The sequence below is a fragment of the Xyrauchen texanus genome, chromosome 19 (genome assembly GCF_025860055.1).
Source record: "Xyrauchen texanus isolate HMW12.3.18 chromosome 19, RBS_HiC_50CHRs, whole genome shotgun sequence".
NCBI classification, from domain to species: domain Eukaryota; kingdom Metazoa; phylum Chordata; class Actinopteri; order Cypriniformes; family Catostomidae; genus Xyrauchen; species Xyrauchen texanus.
The window spans coordinates 240,337-262,997 of record NC_068294.1 but is presented as its reverse complement, the minus strand read 5'-3'; the positions used below and the strand labels follow the sequence as shown (position 1 = coordinate 262,997).

General features: G+C 43.7%; 1 protein-coding gene across 1 annotated transcript in view; it reads right to left on the bottom strand.

The window, feature by feature from the left end:
* Positions 1 to 22,131, bottom strand: part of LOC127659838 (ephrin-B1-like) — a 186,935-nt gene extending 164,804 nt beyond the window's left edge. The window contains exon 1 of the mRNA XM_052149790.1: positions 21,656 to 22,131. Coding sequence (XP_052005750.1) covers positions 21,656 to 21,771 — 116 coding nt within the window. The 5' untranslated portion in view covers positions 21,772 to 22,131. The remainder of the gene's footprint in view (positions 1 to 21,655) is intronic.
* Between the last annotated feature and the right edge of the window lie 530 nt (positions 22,132 to 22,661).

The following is a 22,661-nucleotide window of genomic DNA, read 5'->3' as shown; positions in this document are numbered from 1 at the left end:
GGGCAAGTTATATTCACTTTCTGTTCCAGAAAAGGAGGCTATGGAGAAATATATTTCTGATTCTCTAGCAGCAGGGTTCATCCGTCCCTCCTCTTCTCCAGCGGGGGCGGGGGGTTTTTTTGTGGGGAAGAAGGACGGGTCTCTGTGACCTTGTATTGACTACGGGGGCTGAACAGCATCACGGTAAAGAATACTTACCCTTTGCCGCTGATGTCTTCAGCCTTCGACAGGTTGCAGGGAGCGTCGATCTTCACAAAATTGGATTTACGTAATGCTTATCATTTGGTCCGCATTAGGAGGGGGGATGAATGGAAGACTACATTTAATACCCCCAGGGGGCATTTTGAATACTTGGTCATGCCTTTCGGCTTGTCCAACTCCCCAGCAGTCTTCCAGACACTCGTCAATGACGTGCTGCGAGATATGGTCGATCAGTTCATATATGTTTACCTGGATGACATATTGATTTTTTCTTCTTCTCTCCAGGAACACGTGCAGCACATTCGACAAGTGCTTCTGAGTCTGCTAGAGAATGGGCTGTTTGTCAAGGCGGAGAAATGCGCTTTTCATGCACAGTCTGTTCCTTTCTTAGGCTACATTGTGTCGTCTGAGGGAATGCGTGTGGATCCTGAAAAGGTTAAGGCTGTGGTGGATTGGCCAAGTCCGGATTCCCGTAAGGCCCTACAGAGGTTTCTGGGGTTCGCCAATTTTTACCGCCGTTTTTGACCATTCCGATCGCCCGTCTACTCCCGAGTGCATTTTTCCAGAGACCTTAATTATCTCTACACTCACATGGGAGGTCGAATCGAAGGTCAAGACGGCCTTACAAGGGGTAACGCCTCTGGTCGGTTGTCCTCCGAACCGTTTATTTGTGCCAGAGGGATTATGGTCCGACGTTATTCAGTGGGGGCATTGTTCTAATGTGGCTTGTCATCCAGGAGTTAGTCGCACTACATCTCTAGTCAAGCAACGATTTTGGTGGCCACGTATGGCTCGCGATGTCCACAGTTTTGTTTTGGCTTGCTCAGTTTGCGCCACTGGTAAGACTTCCAACCGACCCCCAGATGGGCTCCTTCAACCGCTGCCGGTCCCTTCGAGACCCTGGTCCCATATCGCACTAGATTTTGTGACCGCCCTCCCACCCTCTCAGGGGTAACATGGTAGTTTTGACCGTGGTGGACCGGTTCTCGAAGGCGGCTCACTTCATTCCCTTGCCCAAATTACCCTCAGCCAAGGAGACGGCGTTAACAGTCGTTAACCACGTCTTTCGGCTACATGGCCTCCCAACGGACGTGGTTTCCGACAGGGGACCCCAATTTGTGTCCAAATTTTGGCGAGAGTTTTGTAGATTACTGGGTGCGACTGTTAGTCTGTCCTCAGGGTTTCATCCCCAGAGCAATGGTCAAACTGAGAGAGCCAACCAGGATTTGGAGAGGACATTGCGATGTCTGGTCTCCAAGAATCCTTCCTCATGGAGCCAACAACTGTCATTTGTGGAGTATGCCCACAATTCGTTACCAGTGTCATCTACGGGCTTATCTCCGTTTGAGTGTAGTTTAGGTTACCAGCCACCGATTTTTCCTAGTCTGGGATCCGAAGTCGCGGTCTCCTCCGCTCACGCCTTCGTCCAGAGGTGTCGTCACACTTGGACTAGAGCCCGTGAGACTCTTCTCCAAGTGGGAGCGCGCGCCAAGGCCGATCGCCACCGGTCTAGACCTCCCGTATACGTCGTCGGTTCCAAAGTGTGGCTTTCTACCAAGAACATTCCACTCCGCTCCGTTTCTAATAAGCTTGCTCCCAAATTCATTGGCCCGTTCACTGTCACCAAGATCATTAGTCCGGTGGCAGTCCGCCTCAATCTTCCTCCAGTGTACAGGAGAATTAATTCCGTGTTTCATGTATCCAAAATCAAACCTGTATTTCATTCTCGCATTAATCCGCCAGCCCCGGTTCCCCCACCTCCGCGACTCGTAGAAGGGGAACCCACTTATTCGGTTGATCGTATTCTGGACTCAAGGCGGAGGGGACGTGGAATCCAGTACTTGGTGGACTGGGAAGGTTACGGTCCGGAGGAGAGAAGTTGGGTGCCTGCTAGAGACATCCTGGATCACTCCCTTATTGATGATTACAATTGACAGGTAAGGGAGTCTGGGGAGGCCAGGAGGCGTTCCTAGAGGGGGGGTACTCTCACGGTTCATGAATTCGCTGTTTTCTTCATGTCTCGTGTAATTGTTGTTCTGTGTGTGTGAGCGTGTGTGAATGGGCATTACCGCTTGTTTGATTGTTCAGCGTACCTGTCATCATTCCCCGCACCAGCTGCTGCCAATTCACTCCCCTATATGAACTCATCACACTCTCCTCTCTTTGTCAGATCGTTGTTTGGTACCCTCAGTGTTGTTCTTCGTTTACCTGTCTGCAGTCCTGTTCTGGTTTAGTTCCTGTTCGGTGTCTTCGTGGTTTCGTCTGGTCTGGATGTTTACCCGTACCGGATTCACCACACACTCTGTACCAGCACGCTGACCATCTAGCCACTGCGTCACCAGCCCACCCGTACTCCAGAACTGTGTTGTTTCCTAATAAAGAGTTACTTGCATCTTTGCTTCCGTCTAGTGATTGTGACAAATTTAGTGGGATTAATTAAAGTAAAAAATAACATTTGTGCAATTAATCATGCCCCCTAAGCCATATGTAAATGCCATAATAAAAGCATGTATTTTCCTACAATAGGATCAATTTAAGCTTGAGGTACTTTTGTTTTTATGAGTTTGTCTGCAGGGGGCAGTCAGCAATCCTCAACAAGCCTCACAAGCAGCACAAACAAAGAATGAGAGCCGCTCTCACAGGATGAGTACTAGCACAACAGAATGCAGAGATCATCAGAAGGGATTTTCATAGTTTTAACAATGTTTAACTTAACACAGCCTCCTAAAGTAAAAAAGCGGTGAGATGCTTCAAAATGTCTGTCTGATGCATATGAACGTAAACCGATAATTGAATCCAGCACAGATGTAAATATGTGAATTATTATATTTATTAAAGACATTATATCTTATATTTATAATTAATTTAATGGTCATGCATTGTTTATGTTGAATTAACTTATTTTGGGGCCTTTCTTTGCTAATATTGATATGCAACTTGTTGCAATTAATTAATCGGCATGTCATGTCAACTCAAGTCAATTTTATTTGTATAGCGCCTTTCACAACACACATTGTTTCAAAGCAGCTTCCAGAAGATCAGCATTAACAGACGATAAAACTGTAATGTCTATAATGTCGATGAATCATCATTGTGTAATTAGATAAAATAAGATTGTTAATCGTGTTTAAAAATAAGTAATTAAATAATAATTGTATTAATAACCCCAGTGAGCAAGCTGTAGGCGACTGTGGCAAGGAACACAAAACTCTGCAAGATGCAGATCAATGGAGAAAAATAACCTTGGGAGAAACCAGACTCACTGTGGGGGTCAATTTCCCTCTGGCTAACATCATGAATATAATGCCAATATTACTTTTGTATAGTTAAAATCATGGTTTAAAATTATTAATCTAAGTAAGGGTTAAGGGTCAGTGTTTAAAATGTCATGTAATTAATTCTCAAAAAAAAGAATAACTGATTGATAGACCTTATTTGAAGTATTTAATCATTGTAGTATTTGCTGCACCGCCTTTAATTTAGTGGCATCAATAATTCATAGTGTCCTTATTAAGAGTGATCACGCTGGATGTTAAAAGGCTGTTGAAACTGTGCTGTGTTTGTGCAGGATTTGCTACTACAGTACTGTGTGAATTATTCAACATTCTCATCATTAACTTCAGTGGCATTTTTCTCTGATTAGACTCTGTGATTCTGAAAAATGACAACTTTTTTTCTGGAAATATTACACCAAAAACCCACACAATCCCTTCATTCACATCAATTTACATTTTTTGGGTGAACTTTTCCATAATTTATTTATGTATTTATTTTTATTTTTTAATCGGCTTAAAATAAAAAAAATCATCTTATGTGCAGATGCTCACGTCAGCATTTCACATTTACGATGTCTCTTGATTTGGATGTGAGGAAACTAAAATCTCATTCAGGTGGTCTGGAAAGAAAATATTCCCTTCATGAGTCAATGTCTTGTATTAGATTTCATGGAGATGTATAGGTATTAATACCTAAACACATCATAAATGTAAACACTGGAGGTAAATGACAAACATGTGAGGCCAGAGCAAACGGCTTCCAAACCATGAGCAGAAAAAAGCAGCTCACTTCATTTTGCTATGAGATCCTGCTGGAGCTGTGGAGAGAAACTAGAGCATGCCAAAACATCTACATCTCGCGCAGTGATCCTAGCCAAAGAATGACACTTGACATCTTCATCTCATCTGACTCAATCTCGCACATTCACATTGACGGTTGAAGGGTTTCTGTCAGATGCAATTAAACTTGAAAGTGCTTTTATTTTCTGGCAGATTTTGGTTGTGGATTTTCTTGAATTTCAATTTCACAAGCACACAGATGATGTTCTTTCACATCTCAGGAGATTCTCACTTTTGTTTCAACTGTGTCTTAGAACTAATGTGGATAGTATATCTCTGATACTTTAGCCTTGGGAGAATTTGATAAAAAAAAAATATATTTTCATGATTTCTACAAGCTACAAAATTGAAAATAAAAGCAATATTTTTGAAAGAAAACAAGGAATGCATTATGTGTGCCCTACTGTAATGTGTTGAAAATGGCAAATAATTACTTTTCAGAGGCACCTTTATATGCTTCACCTTGCTTTATATGCTTAAATTTAAAGACATTTAAAACATTAGACATTACAGCAGTGTGAGGCGACGGGCGGGTGTGGGGATACTCACGAGTCCCCGGCTGAGCGCCACTACGTTGGAGTTTACCCCGGTGGACGAGAGGGTCGCCTCCCTACGCCTACGGGTTGTGGGGGGGAAAACTCTGACCGTTGTCTGTGCATATGCACCGAACAGCAGTTCAGAGTATTCGGCCTTCTTGGAGACCCTGAATGGAGTCCTGAATAGGGCCCCAGTAGGGGACTCCATAGTGATGCTGGGTGACTTCAACGCACACATGGGAAATGACAGGGACACCTGGAAAGGCGTGATTGGGAGGAACGGCCTCCCTGATCTGAACTCAAGTGGATGTTTGTTATTAGACTTCTGTGCTAGTCATGGATTATCTATAACAAACACCATGTTCGAACATAAGGATGCTCATAAGTATACGTGGTACCAGAGCACCCTAGGCCGAAGGTCGATGATCGATTTTGTAATCGTGTCGTCGGATCTGATGCCATATGTTTTGGACACTCGGGTAAAGAGAGGGGCAGAGCTGTCAACCGATCACCATCTGGTGGTGAGTTGGGTCAGGGGGTGGGGAAAGACTCTGGACAGACCTGGGAAGCCCAAGCGAGATCTTCAACTCACACCTCCGGCGGAGCTTTTCAGGCATCCCTGCGGAGGTTGGGGACATTGAACCGGAGTGGGCAATGTTCAAAGCTTCCATTGCCGAAGCCGCGGTGGAGAGCTGCGGCCTCAAGATTTTAGGTGCCGCAAGGGGTGGTAACCCTCGAACACTGTGGTGGACACTGGTGGTCAGGGAAGCCGTCCGACTGAAGAAAGAGGCCTTCCGGGATTTGTTGTCCCGGAGGTCTCCGGAGGCAGTTGCAAGGTACCGACAGGCCCGAAGGGCTGCGGCCTCGGCCGTGAGGGAGGCAAAGCAGTGGGTGTGGGAAAAGTTCGGAGAAGCCATGGAGAAGGACTTTCGGTCCGCACCAAAGTGCTTCTGGAAAACCGTCCGCCACCTTAGGAGGGGAAACGGAAACCATTCAAGCTGTATACAGCAAAGATGGGACGCTGTTGACCTCAACTGAGGAGGTTATTGGGCGGTGGAAGGAACACTTTGAAGAACTCCTAAATCCCAACACGCCCTCTATGGTAGAGGCAGAGCCGGAGGATGATGGGGGATCAGATTCTATTTCCCTGGGGAGGTCACTGAGGTAGTCAAACATCTCCGCGAGTGGCAAAGCCCCGGGATTGATGAGATCCGACCAGAAATGCTGAAAGCTTTGGATGTGGAGGGGTGTCATGGATGACACACCTCTTCAACATTGCGTGGAAATCTGGGACAGTGCCTAAGGAGTGGCAGAATGGGGTGGTGGTTCCCCTCTTCAAAAAGGGGGATCAGAGAGTGTGTGCCAACTACAGGGGTATCACACTTCTCAGCCTCCCTGGTAAAGTTTACTCCAAGGTGCTGGAGAGGAGGGTTCGGCCGATTGTCGAACCTCGGATTGAAGAGGAACAATGCGGTTTTCGTCCTGGCCGTGGAACGACGGACCAGATCTTTACTCTCGCAAGGATCCTGGAGGGGGCCTGGGAGTATGCCCATCCAGTCTACATGTGTTTTGTCTACATCTGGTCCCCCGGGAGATACTGTGGGAGGTGCTGCGGGAGTACGGGGTGGGGGGATCCATTCTCAGGGCGATCCAATCCCTGTACGTCCAAAGGGAGAGCTGTGTCCGGGTCCTCGGCACGAAGTCGAGTTCATTCCATGTGGGGGTTGGTCTCCGCCAAGGCTGCGCTTTGTCACCAATCCTGTTTGTGATATTCATGGACAGGATATCGAGGCGTAGTCGGGGTGGGGAAGGTGTGCGGTTCGGTGGGCTGGGGATCTCATCGCTGCTTTTTGCAGATGATGTTGTCTTCATGTCATCATCGGTCCGTGACCTTCAGCTCTCACTGGATCGCTTGGCAGTCGAGTGTGAAGCAGCTGGGATGAGGATTAGCACCTCTAAATCTGAGGCCATGGTTCTCAGCAGGAAACCGATGGAGTGCGTACTCCAGGTAGGAAATGAGGTTTTGCCCCAAGTGAAGGAGTTCAAGGAGTTCAAGGAGGTCTTGTTCACGAGTGAGGGGACAATGGAGCGGGAGGTTGGCCGGAGAATCGGGGCAGCGGGGGCGGTATTGCACTCGCTCTATCACACCGTTGTCACGAAAAGAGAGCTGAGCCGAAGGCAAAGCTCTCGATCTACCGGTCAATTTTTGTTCCTACCCTCACCTATGGTCATGAAGGTTGGGTCATGACCGAAAGAACTAGGTCGCGAGTACAAGCGGCCGAAATGGGCTTCCTCAGAAGGGTGGCGGGCTTCTCCCTTAGAGATAGGGTGAGGAGCTCAGTCATCCGTGAGGAGCTCGGAGTAGAGCCGCTGCTCCTTTGCGTTGAAAGGAGTCAGTTGAGGTGGTTTGGGCATCTGGTAAGGATGCCCCTGGCCGCCTCCCTAGGGAGGTGTTTCAGGCACGTCCAGCTGGGAGGAGGCCTCGGGAAGACCCAGGACTAGGTGGAGAGATTACATCTCCACACTGGCCTGGGAACGCCTCGGGGTCCCCCAGTCAGAGTTGGTTAATGTGGCTCGGGATAGGGAAGTTTGGGGCCCCCTGCTGGAGCAGCTGCCCCCGCGACCCGACTTCGGATAAGCGGTTGAAGATGGATGGATGGATGGACATTACAGCATAATTTTCTGTAAAGCTTGTTTGAAACTATGTGTATTGTAAAATGCTATACAAATATAAATGACTTATCTTGATCTGTTGACAAATATTGCATGTGACTGGATATATCTGACTCCATCAATCAAGAAAAAAATCTAAATAATTACATTATGGTGCTGTATCCCACAGTCTGAAGACAAATTCCATTTAAAACAATCCTTGTACTACTACAAAAGTCACATAGTATTCAATCACACATGTGTTGCAATCAAAAGGGTTCCCTTTCAAAAAGCTACACTTATGATGCTGTACTGAGTTGGCGCTTTGGGAACAACTTTAGGTGTGACCAGCTGTGAATATGTGTGCAACACATCAATGAAAATTTACCGGAATTTATAGCCTCTGCCGGTGACATCATTGGATCCACCTGTAGCAAGGCTATAAATAGATGCTTCACAGGTGCATCGTCAGATCTTTTGTCTTCAGATCACTCTGTGTGTGTTGTGCATCTTGACTGTCAGAACTTTCCTCTGTTAGGAGTTAGATTTGTTAGGTTTCTGAGCACTGCCTTTCTCTTTTCTTAAAAAAAAAAAAAGAAGGAAAAGAATGACTGATAAACAAAGCAAGTGGTTTTGCTTTGTGTGTTTGGGGAAAGAGCATGCTGCTCTTGCGTTGTGGCAGGGCGGGTGCAGGCATTGCGATCTGTTTACAGTCAAAATGCTTCACACTCGTCTCGCTTACTTTCAAGAGCCAGCACCCACTCTTTCATCATGGGGCTCTCAGATAGATGGCTGAGGAGCAAGAGACGGGTCCATCCCTATCGCTTGCTCTCTCCCCAGATTCAGCTGATCCTTGTCGTAAGCCTGAAGCGCGCCTCGGTGCCTCTTTGGTTCACGAGGGGGACGCTGAACCTCTTTACATTCCACACACAATAATAAAGTGGCTGAGGAATTACTCGAGGTGGTTACTCGGGCTGTGGCCAGACTATAGTTAGACTGGCCACGTGAACAAGAGACCCCCCCCCCCCCCCAAACGCTCCAAACTAGAAGACAGATTTCTGTCTGGTGGCCAAAAAAAAATTAAAATAAATGAAAAAAACGGGAAGGGAACGCTATATCAGTCGCTTCCTTTCTTCGATGACCTCCATAACGAGCGTTCTCATTCATGGAGGAATCCTTATACTTCCCTTGTCTTCTTGCCCTTGACGTCGACATTCGGTGATGCTGCCGGTAGAAGAGACACTTGCGGGTTATCTTTCGCCAGGCTCAGCATCATCGCTAAAGAGACCAACTCTCCTCACAAAGCTGTGCAGGACCACCTCCACGTATGTGGGGAAGGCTTATCAGGCAGCTGGTCAGGCTGGTGCTGCCCTGCACACTATGGCAATATTACAGGCGTACTAGGCTAATCGGTTGAAGTATTCATTGATGTCGCTGGTAGAGGACAAACTTGCGGATTATCTTTCGCCAGGCTCAGCATCATCTCTAAAGAGACCTACTCTTCCCATAAAGCTGTGCAGGACAACCTCCATGCTTGTGGGGAAGGCTTATCAGGCAGCAGGTCAGGCTGGGGCTGCCCTGCACTCTATGGCAGTATTACAGGCGTACTAGGCTAATCTGTTGAAGGACCTGAGTGCGGGCACCACGGTCGATGAAGAGGCATTCTCTGAGCTTCGCTGAGCCACGGATCTGTCTCCCTGCACGACCAAGCAGATGGCCCACGCCATTGGCCGGTCTATGTCTGCTTTAGTCAGCACGGAGAGACACTTATGGCTTAACCTATCGGGCATCAGAGACAAGGACAAAACTTTCCTTCTCGATTCTCCGGTTTCGCCTTCTGGCTTATTTAGTGATGCTATGAATATAGTTATCACCAGGTTCCAGGAGGAACACACTCAGGGGGAGGGGCCATCGGCCACCCAGCCCTGCCACTGTCCTTCTAAACAGGAGCCTCAAAAACAAAGCGTGGCGAATCGTGCTCCCCTTGTAAAGACTGGGGGCCGGTTTGTCGCCCTCAGCAGCCCCCAAAGACCTCAGGGCAGTTATTTTTAAAAAGGAAATCCTCCGCGTTTCAACGGCGTGGTTCCCACTACCGTGAAACCGGAGCAAGCATGTTTAATGTGGAAAGAACTGCAAAATCTCTTGGTTAAAGGGGCCATAGAACATGTTCCCCTTCCAGAGAGAGAGTCAGGTTACTACAGCAGATACTTCCTGGTTCCCAAGAAGGATGGGGGGTTGTATCCAATCTTTGACCTTCGAGGCTTGAATCGCTCCGAGGGCGTTCAAGTTCAAGATGCTAACCGTCAAGATGGTCGTGTCTTAAATCCAACATCGTGATTGATTGGTCACGACTGATCTCATGGACACATACATTCATATAGAAAGTCTGCCACAACAGAGGTTGTTCCTGAGGTTTGCTTTCGGGGGTAAAGCTTTCCAATATCGGGTTCTTCCATTTGGTCTAGCCTTATCACCCAGCACATTCACGGAACGCATGGATGCAGCACTGGCTCCTTTGCGACTCCGGGGCATCCGCATTCTGAATTACATTGAATACAATGATGACCGGCTGATACTAGCACAGTCACAAGAACTGGCATCACAGCACAGTGATATCATCTTAGCTCATCTGGTTTCTCTGGGGTTGAGGCTCAACGCCAAGAAAAGCGTCCTCTCTCCCACTCAGAAAACTACCTATCTGGGGATCGTATGGAATTCGATCACAATGTGGGCACAATTGTCTCCCGCTGCAATCGAGTCCATTCAGAACACCCTGAGCAAAGTCAGGCTAGGCCAAGGTTGCACTGTTCGTCAGTATCAACGACTACTAGGTTTCATGGCAACTTCGTCCTCGGTGATCCCTTTGGGCCTTTTATGCACATAAGACCATTTCAGTTGTGGCTCAAAGCCAGGGGATTTCATCCAAGGGCCAATCCCCTAGGCTGATAAGGGTTATGCGCCGCGTGTTATGCACCTTTTCTATGTGGTTCAGACCCCGGTTCCTCACTCTGGGTCCCACTCTAGGTGCGTCTTGCCCTCGGAGGCTGCTAACTTGACGGGCTGGTAGCGTTCTTAAGTGGTCGTCCAGCTCAAGGGGAATTGGAGGGTCGTCAGCTCGATTGTCATATTAACTGTCTCGAGTTGATGCCTGAAATACTTCCTCCAGATGCTGCCATGTCTTGGTGCGGGTGGACAACACAGCGGTAGTCTCTTACATAAATCATCAAGGAGGTCTACGTTCACACCAGCTGAACAGACTGGCACGGCAGATTCTCCTTTGGGCCCAGGGCAAGCGCCTATTAATCAGAGCAGCTTGTATCCCTGGATGCCTGAATGGGAGCAGATTTACTGTCCAGACAGAAAATACCAACGTGGGAGTGGAAACTCCACCCCGAGGTAGTGGAACAAATCTGGGTGAGACTTTACAGGGCAGAAGTGGACCTCTTCGCCTCTCAACAGACAGCACAACGTCCCCTCTACTTCTCTCAGAGCCACCCAGCCCCCCTGGGTCTGGACGTGATGGCGCATACATGGCCCAGAATGCTTCTGTATGCGTTTCTCCCGGTTTCTCTGCTCCCGGGAGTCTTGGCCAGAGTTCGCCAGCAAGGGTCTCTCCTCGACGGCTCGCCTTGTGCGATTCTAGACAGAAGGGACCTTCTGTCTCAGGGGACAATATTTCATCCCCAGCCCGAGCTGTGGAACCTGTATGTTTGGCCCCTGAAGGGTACCAACTGAGGGACACTGGGTTTTCACCTGAGGTTATCGAGACGAAGCTACGCCTTTGTCTTTGAAAGATGGTGCAGTGCACATAATGCAGATCCAGTTAACTGCCAGATTGCTTCAGTTCTGGACTTTCTGCAGGAAAGAATGTCAGCAGGCACATGCTCTGCCACTCTCTATGTCTATGTGGCTGCCATTTTGGCTTGCCACGCCTTGATGGATGGGGTGTCGTTGGGGGGACATCCTCTACTCGCTCGCGTCATTCATGGAGCTATGCGACTGAGGCCTCCTGCTAGGACCAGGACCCCTTCATGGGACTTAGCAATAGTCCTTAAGGGTCTGGTTGAGACCCCCTTCGAACCTCTAGAGTCAGCTTCTGATAAACTTCTGACTCTCAAGATGGTTTTTCTTATGGCAATCTCTAAAAAGAATTGGGGATCTACAGGCTCTGTCTGTCTTGCCAGCCTGCTTAGACTTTGTCCCAGGAATGGCTAAAGCAATTTTGCACTGTCACCCTGACTACCTGCCTAAGGTTCCTTTCTCGACCTTATATCCGGTCACTCTCGAAGCCTTCCGCTCCCCGCCATTTACAACGCCGGAGCAGGAAAGACTTCACAGACTTTGTCCAGTCTGTGCCCTTCAGACTTATGTCCACCGCACTAGCCAGTGGCGTAAGTCAGAGCAACTATTAATTTGCCATGGGGGCCGCAACAGGGGGGCGGCCGCCACCAAGCAGACTATGTCGCATTGGGTGAGGACACTATTGCGCTGGCCTACGAGGCGTGCGGTCAAGCTTTGCCAGTAGGTATCAGGGCTACCAGAGGGGTTGCCTCCTCTAAAGCCTTGGCTAGAGGTGTCCCGCTGCAGCATGTTTGTGATGCAGCAGGCTGGTCCTCCCCGCACACATTCATTAGCAACATGAGTTTGCTCGTTCCCAAAACGCTAACTCAGCGCAGCATCATAAGTGTAGCTTTTTGAAAGGGAACGTTTCGGGTTACTTGACTTTAACCCTTGTTCCCTGATAAAAGCGTAATGAGATGCTGCGCTTCATTGCTGCACTGGGATGCCCCAGGACTGCTCTTCAGACAAAATACCTGACGATGCACCTGTGACGCATCTATTTATAGCCCTGCTACAGGTGCATTCAATGATGTCACCAGCAGAGGCTATAAATTCTGGTCAATTTCAATTGACGTGTTGCACACATATTCACAGCTGGTCACACCTAAAGTTGTTCCCAAAACGCTAACTAAGTGCAGCATCTCGTTCCGCTTTTATCAGGGAACAAGTGTTACAGTCAAATTACCAGAGATGTTTCTGCGGTCACTGAAAAGCTGGAAATTGTATTTCATGGTCCTGGAAAGTCATGTTAATCGATGAAACCTTAAAAGTCATGGAAATATCTAAAAAAATAAAATTCTACTTTTTTTTCTTCACTAAATGTATTCCATTAACTAAATATTTCTATTTTGTAGAGTAAAACTTGCTTGCAAGCCATAGAAATGTATGATTTCATTTGTGAACAAACGGAGTCAATGTACAGGTCAAAATGCTATACAAATTGTTCTAAACAGTTCTTAAGCAAATTGGTCAGAATCAGAATTTTAAAAAAAAATAAAAATGTATCCATTAACAACAATTGGCTGGAAAAGCCATGGAACAGCAATGGAATTTCATTGGGAAAAAATGGGAACCCTGAATTAAACGGATAGTTCACCTAAAACTTTTCATCCAGTCATTGTTTATTCACCCATGTATTGTTGTAAACCTATATGGCTTTCTTTCGTTTTCTTAACACAAAGGGAGAAATTGTGAAAAAATGTTGTGCTCAGTGAAAGTTTCTGGTGACCTCTTCAAGCTTCAAAAGAAAGCAAATATATAATTCAGAAGTCTACTTAATTATTCCATGATTGTTATGAAAGCATACGATAAGGTTTGCTGAGAAACAAACTGAAAACGAATGTATTATTTAGTGAAAATGTTCACTGACCATTGATCTCCTGTGTACGTTCATGACGTTCATGCAAGCCCACTTGCAACATTGGAATGTTCAAGAGAAAACTCCTTTTATTTATCTAAAAACAGGTCACAAACACAACACAGCTGCACACAAAAAAAGAGAACAGAACTTACTGAACATTAAAGCAACTTGGGTCTCAGTGTCTTGCCCAAGGACACTTTGGCATGTGGAGTCATGAGGGCCAGGAATCAAACCGCCAACCCTGCTATTAGTGGCCGACCCGCTCTACCATCTGAGCCACAGCCGCCCATTTAATCAGCGTTTCTGTCCTGACCAGCAGTGATGAGCGACTGTACATTCTATCTATCGATCGCTCGTTTTCTATTTTCGCCATTGTGCGGATAACTCCGTTCACTGTGAACTGGCACCGGTCCAAAAACTTTCAAAAAATAAGGCTGGGCAAAGGAATCCTTTATGGAGTGCGGTCAGCAGGGACGAGACTAGGGCTGCACTATTATAGCAAAAATCATAATTGTCGATTAATGCCCTTGTATAACATTATTATTATCCAAATTATTCATAACTAAAAAAAACTTTTTATACAGAGCGAGTTTGGGTTTCTTATGCTTATGGTTAAACATTTGACATTGGTTGGAGTTGGAGAGTATAAGGAAAACCAGAAAAGTGTCTAGCATACATGGGAACCCCTTGAAACTGTTTAAAAAAAAAATTTCATGACTTTTCCAGTTGTTTGCAATTACTAGATATGGATTTGAGATTATCCACACAAAAATACTTTATAGCCAATAAAATGTTTTGAGGTGAGCGTAACTACTTCAAACTATTTTAATTTCCATGACTTTTCCATGAGAATGAATACTCTTGGCTATCATTTGCCATTTTGGGATTTCTATAGGATAAAATATGTGTGGATCAGTTGTCAGGCTTCTATCATTAGGGAATAAAGTGTCACAGCAATTCGGAGAGCCGATCGGACCATTATCAGTGCCACTCTCCCACAGACTCTTTTATTAACGTGCAGCAATGGAGCGAGAACACGTCACGCTGTGAGTCTGCATAGAAATGAGTGAATGGGGCCTTCAGGGGGGCTCTGTTGTGATGCCTGAGAAACACGAACACAGGGTGGGGGAGGGATCAGTGATCAGATCGGAATTCACTAGCACTCCCATTTGCCATAGATCTAACTCAAGATAAACCCTATAAAATACTGTAGATTAATGGAAAAACTAGTGTTTTTTCTCCCTGTCCTCTGAAAATATAATGCAGAGATTATGTGCTGCCATTTCTACATGTGGATAATGCTTTCTCTTTCTTGCATCTTTATCTACTTGGATCTTCGTGGATTAAGACTGTTTTATAATTAATATAGGGGATTGTTAGTGAAGAGTCCATCTGGTGCGTTGACACACTTACTGGAGTGCGGTCAGTAGGGACGAGACTAGGGCTGCTTGATTATAGCAAAAATCATAATTGTCGATTAATGCCCTTGATATTGTATTCACAATTATTAATGTTGATAAAAATATTAAATGACCATGATGTCACAATGTAAGCAACAGTGTAGTTCTTCAGAGTAGCGGAGTTTAATGGTGGATATAAGCTGCACTCCAGCTTCTTTTAAGCATATTTTAAATATTATTGTAATGTTTGTTAATGTTAGGCCCAATAAAAATTATTTTAAATGGATATCTATGGTTGTCATTGTAACTCTCCGAGGCAGAGGGATGGACTCAATCGCAGAGTTTATTGACAAAGAAAGGGATGAGAGGTGAAACAAACAGGTGAGGTAATCCAAACACAGGTTTGACATGAACACCAGGCGAGCAAACAAAAAAAAAGGTTAATTAACAAAGTGCAGATGATCAGAAAACTCACAACAGACTTTATCTTTGTAGGAATTGTGACAAACAATGGGAGAGTCAAATGGCTGGAGGAATACACGGAGGATGAAACATACACCAAACTCAGATTGGCGTCACCGGCGGCCTGGCTTCCCAGGCCCGCGGCAAGTGTGTGGGGAAGGCGGCCCGGCATCTAGCCCATCGGCGGCAAAGTGAGCTGTTCATCTCCGCCGACTCATCAACATGTCCGGCAGCAGACCATCTTATCTAGACTCCGAACCCTCCCAGCTCTGGTCCTGGGCGTGTGAGGATGCCAGTGTCTGCACACATGGAGATTTGAAGCCAGCTCCCTGAGAAGAGGTGCGCTCTGCGTTTTAAAGACAGCGGTGATGAAGCATTATTCTGAAGCAAATTATATGGTTGAAGGGTGGCCCTAAGATGCAGGGCGACCATGACGAGCCGGTGGGGTGCATCATTCTGCCACACTCTCCCATAACAATGACAGCTGTCACTCAATGCAGGTTTACACTGTTCGAGACCTGCATTTTGACGTGAGCTCAATGACACTCACAAACATCTGCACGGAAGCATTTTAGTTTTTTCATGTTGCTCATTTGCAGTGTAGTTAACATCTATGTTCAAAGAGAGCGGTGCAATATGCAATGAATCCAAAATAATTCCAAAGTGCTTTTCACAATTGTTCTACAGCTTCTTTTCAAGAGTAAGTTGATGTTTCTTCAGATTAATTTTCATGTTCCAACATGAGCGGAGGCCTATCATCTGGGCATTCAGATGGTTTAAAACATGCGCATTAGGATCAGTTGTAGTTACTGATAGGACAGAGAACTAATTTAAGTGGCTCTGATTGGCCATTGCCGTTTTATTGCTCAACAGAAATGTTAGTGATTGGTTAGAATACTCAACCACTGCAAAAACATGTTGTGAATAGAAACCATTGACGCAATAGGAGCTGACTTAAACTGAACACTGTTATCGTCACTTTTCACGATAAAATAATCATGGCACCTGAAATCGTGATTAGTTTTTCGATTAATTGTTCAGCCCTAGACAGGACGCTCCATTCCATTAGATCCCCTCTCAGAAGGCTTTTCTAATGGGTTTTGAAATGCCTGTCACATCCATCCGTTCCACGGCCCCTTCCTCTCCGAGCAATGATCTCATGATGTTTATCCCTCTTCCTCTTTTCAAAAACATGAACAAACGTTTCACTTTTCCAGTGGTGTTGTCCTCTGAAGTGTCAGACATGGAATTGATCTGCGCTCTGCATTGACACCGGCTTCATTCTCTATAAAGCAACTCGTTTGCATTGAAAGTGTTTTGAAAATACAACAAAAGAGTTTTGAAAGCTGTTTCCGGCAAGTTCTTCCCCAGGGCAATCTCATTTAATGTAGCACTCGCTCAAAGATATAAAGGGGAAAAGATTGCCAGAGGGGGGAAAATATGTTTAGGGCAACTCAATGACACGGCTGTGAACATTTTATTTGAAAAAGTTACCACTGAACTTTCAAGAAATCATATTTTCCCACAGAGACCCCCATGGATGTCTAATAAGGTATTGAGATTAAGGATCAGCCATTGAAAAACTATATTTGTTGAGCACTAAACTATTTCATACAATCCTAAATATGTGGTTATTAGGGCTGGGTAAAATGTTGATTTTCTGAATAGTCGCAATCTTCATTTGAACACCTCAACTCCTAAATCCCAAGATCAAACTTTTACTCTATGCACAACCCTCTACAATGATGTGACCAAATTTTGCACTTGTGACTATAAATGTCTGTGATTGGCCACTGGCTGGTAAATGTTCAGATTTCACTCTGCAGTGATCGAGTAGTATAGTGTTGAATAAGTTCAGCAGCGAGATCCTTTCACTGCGTGTTGGGATAAAAAATTGGTTTGATTCATACTGTGTAATGTTTGTCCAAAGATGAGATCCACGCAATCTATTTGTCATTGAAAAATGCCTCTGTAAATATTCTTTCTGTTCTTTACAGTCAATTATTGATCAAAAACAAAAAGAAAAATATAATTCTAATCACACTTAAGATGGATGCGCTAAAGAAACCAAACGACTCTCGTTAATATATGCTCAACCAAAACACTTTTGTGAGACGCTCACCAAACTGCTGCTGTTCTAAAAAGACATCACCGTTTTAGAGACGTTTTAGCACTTGTTCTACATATTAATGTAAATACCTGTAAAAATACAAACTATGCATTTAAACAAACACAAATGCAATTTAAATACATCATGTTTATCTATGTAATAGCATGCGGACCTGAAACGTGCTCAAAAAGCAGTTTTGCAGAAATCTAAATATACTGAAATCTAATATGTGGCAATATGTTATCAATATAATAGCATTATTGTTTATATTTTGGGCAGATATTAAAATTCCACAAGTATTTGTGAAAATATGTGTTACATATATGAAAACAGCTATTTTGTTGTATTTTTAAATATATGCATATATTGTACCTTTGTGACTTTTTTTTATTTCAGTGAAAACATATATAAACTTACATGTTTTATATGTGTTTTACATATAAATATCTGATTGCTGCTCTTTTATTCCCCCCCTCCATGTCAAAATGGAGATGTTGTTTTGTTTTTGTGGTTCTGGGTTTGCAAAATCTCATCTATAAAGGGTATGAACTATAGGATTAGGGCTGGGATAAACTATCATTTTTTAAACGATTAATCTAGCGATTTATTTTTTCGATGCATCGATTAATCTAACGATTCATTTTTTTCAGTCCGATTCGATTCCGATTCGATTAATCGACTTGTGACAACACCGGTAATACCAGTTTCATCGGGGGTGGGGGTGTATAAAATGCTAAAAAAAAAACATTTGCCGGGAGTTTGATTGACTGCCGATCTGATCAATCAATCATAATACGCCATTTTTGTCCGACAAAGTAGTCAGGAGAGAGAAGATTAACGTCGGTGGATTTGAATTTGAATAATGTATTGTAGGCTACTGTACTGACATCTTTCCACAGTTAAAACAACAGTCCTTCTGATGTAGGCTACATTCATGTTTAGCCTATCTGATGCTATAAATTAACCAAGGAAAAGATGATCGGTTCACGAGCAGCTTTAACTGAGGCAATCTGTCACGACACATTAAAGAGCCACAAAACAGTAGGCCTATTTATGGTTTAATTTTCTTTAAATGACCAAATTTGAAAGTTGAGACTTTATTAAATGTTACCTGCTTGGTCCTGTCTGTCAGCGCGTTGTCAGTGTCCTCTATGTATTTTTCACGACATTCACAGCTATAAGCGCATTATTAACGAAATGATCGCTAATAATGTACCGTAATTTCCGGACTATAAGCCGCAACTTTTTTCCCACGCTTTGAACCTCGCGGCTTATACAATGACGCGGCTAATATATGGATTTTTCCCGCTTTCAAATTTTATACAAAAAATAAAAAATTAAAAAATATATTCTGTGACGTGCTCAGTTTTTCGGCAGCGTGAAGCTTTCATTAGACCAATGAAATTGCCGAACGGGTTAAGGTCAAAACAACTTTTTTTGTTTACTGTTTAGATTAAATCGAGCGCGCTCAAACTTCCCATCATTCTGATTACGGTAGTAATTTTGTCACCCTCACCATGGCAAAGACATGGAAAAACGCATATGATGCTGCTTTCAAGTTGAAGGCGATTGATCTGGCTGTTGAAAAGGAAATAGATCTGCTGCACGGGAGCTTGGTCTTAATGAGTCGATGATAAGATGCTGGAAACAGCAGCTTGAGGAATTGACTCAGTGCAAAAAGACAAAATCTGAGGCTATTCAACTCTGACGCCGAAGGAGATGACTTCAGTGGTTTCAGTGCACAGGACGAGGAAGATAGTGACCAATTACTTTCTTGGTAGGCTACTATTTACTGCAAATGTTTTATTACAAGCCGTGTGTGGCAGCGGGGGCGTGGTCAAGCGCCCGTCCGCTTACACCTGCGCTAAATTATGTCTAACACCGGTGTCTAATTTCAAGTGCCCTGCTTCACGTGTCCTTGGGAAAACTGTCACACGGGCACCAGTGTGACAGTTTTCAGCAGGGCACTTGACGTTCCAGGTAAGGCTTTTAATGGCCACAGCAATGTTTACAATCAATTTTATAAAGTTTCTCAATTCTTCTATGCGCCAACACTAGACTGACGTGTGTCACTCTCTCAGCTCTGTGGCTGCTGCCTTTTTAAGCCGCTCTTCCCATGCTTACTGAAATTAGACACCGGTGTTAGACATAATTTAGCTAAGGTGTAAGCTCCTTACCGCTTTTCTCTCCTGGACGGGCGCTTGACCACGCCCCGCTGCCACACCGTGTTTCGTTAAAGCCTATTTATTTTTGTTACAAGCCGTGTTTCGTTAAAGCCTGAGTAAAGTTCATTTGTTTCAATGTACCGGTAGGCACCTGCGGCTTATAGACAGGTGCGGCTTATTTATGTTTAAAATAATATTTTATTTAAAAATCAGTGGGTGCGGCTTATATTCAGGTGCGCTCAATAGTCCGGAAATTACGGTAAGCGAAAACTTTAGGTGTCGACAACGTATTATAGCCTACTCCAACATCGAGTGCAAAGTGGGGAGTTGAAAAAAACTTACGGTGCTCTGTCATCTGCAGCTGCTCCCGGGTGGCGCCTCTTCAGATGCTGGTGCATTGCCGTGGTGCTAGAATGGAAGGCCATCTCCATTTTGCAAAGACGACATATCACGGAATTGTTCCCTTTTAAATTAAAGAATTCCCATACTTTAGAGGAACGAGTGCATGCCGCCTTGCACTTCTGATAGTCTGAGGAGCCACTCGTGTTGCTACTACTCGCCGGCGCCGCCATCTTTGTTTTGGGTCCGACGAATCGACGCGCATATTTTGCGTCGACGTATTTTTTGTGTTCTAAAATAAAATGCAACCACTATTGAGGCTGTTTGTTCATGAAGTATTCTTAATTTGATTATTTTTCAATTTTAAGCAAAACCAAAAATACTAATTCTGATAAGAAATCCTGCTGTCCTCATGACTCGTGGAAGTTTTGGGATGTAATGTATTTAGGGAGGAAAAGGTTGGCAGTATTTATTCATGTATATGCAGTGATCTTCATAAATCAGATTACAAGATACCAAGAGGCACTAACCACATCTACATTGCCCAAACTCAATGCTTTAAGGACATATACACAAAACTGATGTAAATTTAACCTTTAACTGGGGCTGATGTATTTCAGGAGGTTGTAGCAACTGCAGCTGACTATTCTAAATGAGCTGTAGGTTGGAAAGGAACACTTGCACTTACTGGGAAACTGACATAGGAATAAAGAAGTAAAATGGATGTTAATTGATTTTTGCTGTAGAGTATGTGTCCTGTTATGTAACCATACCCTTGTGTGATATTACACAGCTGTTTGTGCTTTGTTAGCTTTGGACTTCCTACCAGAAAGGCTTCATGAAGACACATGAAGTGACACAGTGTGATGGGTAAAAGAGTTTTACAGTGTAGAAACATGTGAAAGGCATAAAAACCTCTCCATGCAAACACAATGATAATGAATCTATAGAGATCTGTGTGATTTTCAGTTTCAGAGAAGAGGTTCATGTTTTTCTGCACATTCAAAGTGACTGAATGCTGTTAGTAAATGCAAACAGGGTTTCTGAAACAGGACAGCACCATCACAAGGTTAGTTAATTTTGTTAAGAGTTAATAAACAATCAAGCCCTGTGGTTAGAGAATGTTAGCAAACATTCTTCAAGGTTTTGCTATAAAGCAGCTATAATAGCACAGAATTCAGTGGAATGATATCCTTCATTAGTCTGGTCTGTGTTCAGCACATCACAAGTTGGCTTAATCTCAGACACTACTTTCATTTATTATCAAAGATGTTTAATTCCATCATTGTTTCTTTGACGAACAAATAGCCATCAAATATGACAATAATTTGTATTACTCTATAACCCACAGTGGTTCCCAACCCTGTTCCTAGAGGCCCCCCTAACACTGCACATTTGGATATCTACCCAATCAAACACAACAGTCTCCAAGTTCTGAATTGGGTGTGTCAGATAAAGGAGATATACAAAATGTGCAGTGTTGGGGGGGCCTCCAGAACAGGGTTGGGAAACACTGCAACCCACGAATAAACCAATCCTTAACCTAGTAATCATTCATTATTAGCCATTTAAACCAGTTCATGTTCTATTGAAGTGACAGAAGAATGAAAATCATTTTATAATATTATCATGTTTTGCCTTGATTTTTTCCTTCCAAACGCAACAGATGGACAGTGTTGAAGCTTCAACCCTCCATTTTATCAATAAATAGAAGTGAACTATCCTGAAAATAAATTTTAATTCTATGACAAACTTGATATAATCTTTTTGTCAACTTGACCATATTGCAAAAACAGTAAAACAAATTCAAACTGACAGTGAACGTCAACATCAGAGAATGTCTTTTCATTGAAGAGTTTTCATGGAGTACTTAAGGGTAAAGCAAAATTAGAGAAAGTAATCAAACTATTTTAAACCGATACATGCATGTGAATTGTGTTTGAAGGGTTAAACGGTTTTTAGTAGGCTACTTACTTGAGGTTTTGAGAGCTCCAGATGATGGTGTCCAGTGATTTGGCTGATGATAATATAAACCTGTAGGTGAAGATATAAATCCACATATAATATTTCCACCATCCGTGTCCAGCCATGATGTATAACACTGCTGAAATATGATTATTAAAGTAATGAAATGAGCGATATTGAAAACATATCCCTCAGTTTGTGTCCTTCACTTCAACACTGTTCTCCTGAGTTTGTCCGTACTGAAATGAAGTGTAAATCTATATTCCAGTAAATATTTGGCTTCAGTGTCTGTTACATGTAATATAATGTTTGTTAAGACGCATCGCTGGTGTGTAAGACTCGGTAATCAGAGAAACGCGATCTGTATATCCAGCATGTGTCTGTCCATCCATAAAACTCTAGTGAACTCATGTGTTGACCTTCATTAATAAACTCCAGTAGATCCGATTGATTCTCTCACTGGAGATGTGGATCGATGCAGACGGTTCCTGGAGAGCTCAGCGCTGTTTGAGAGAAGAACTGCTGCTGTAATTTGATACTCAGTGCGGCTGGACAAACCCATCGTTTCCCTCCACCAATCACAACACATTGACACTGCAAAACACAGAGGTAAGTCAGTCAGATTCATTTAAGCGAGTCGGTTCGTTCGGATGCTTCGCATTTAAAATGTTATTTTAGTAGTTAAACTAATACTTTGGTCAAATCCTTCTGATCCACTGTTATCAGCACGTTATATAAATTACGATATTTTTGCAATGTGTCACAGTTTTATTTATAAGTGAGACCCTGTTTTTGTATTGTCATTTTATATATATATATATATATATATATATATATATATATATATATATATATATATATATATATATATACACACACACACACACACAAACAATAGAGCAGGTGTGTTAGTCACAAATAAATATGTTTTTTTAATTTAAATTAAATTTATCAAATAATCAGTGAAAGAATAATTAAAATATTTACAAACAACCACCAAACTGCATTAACAGAG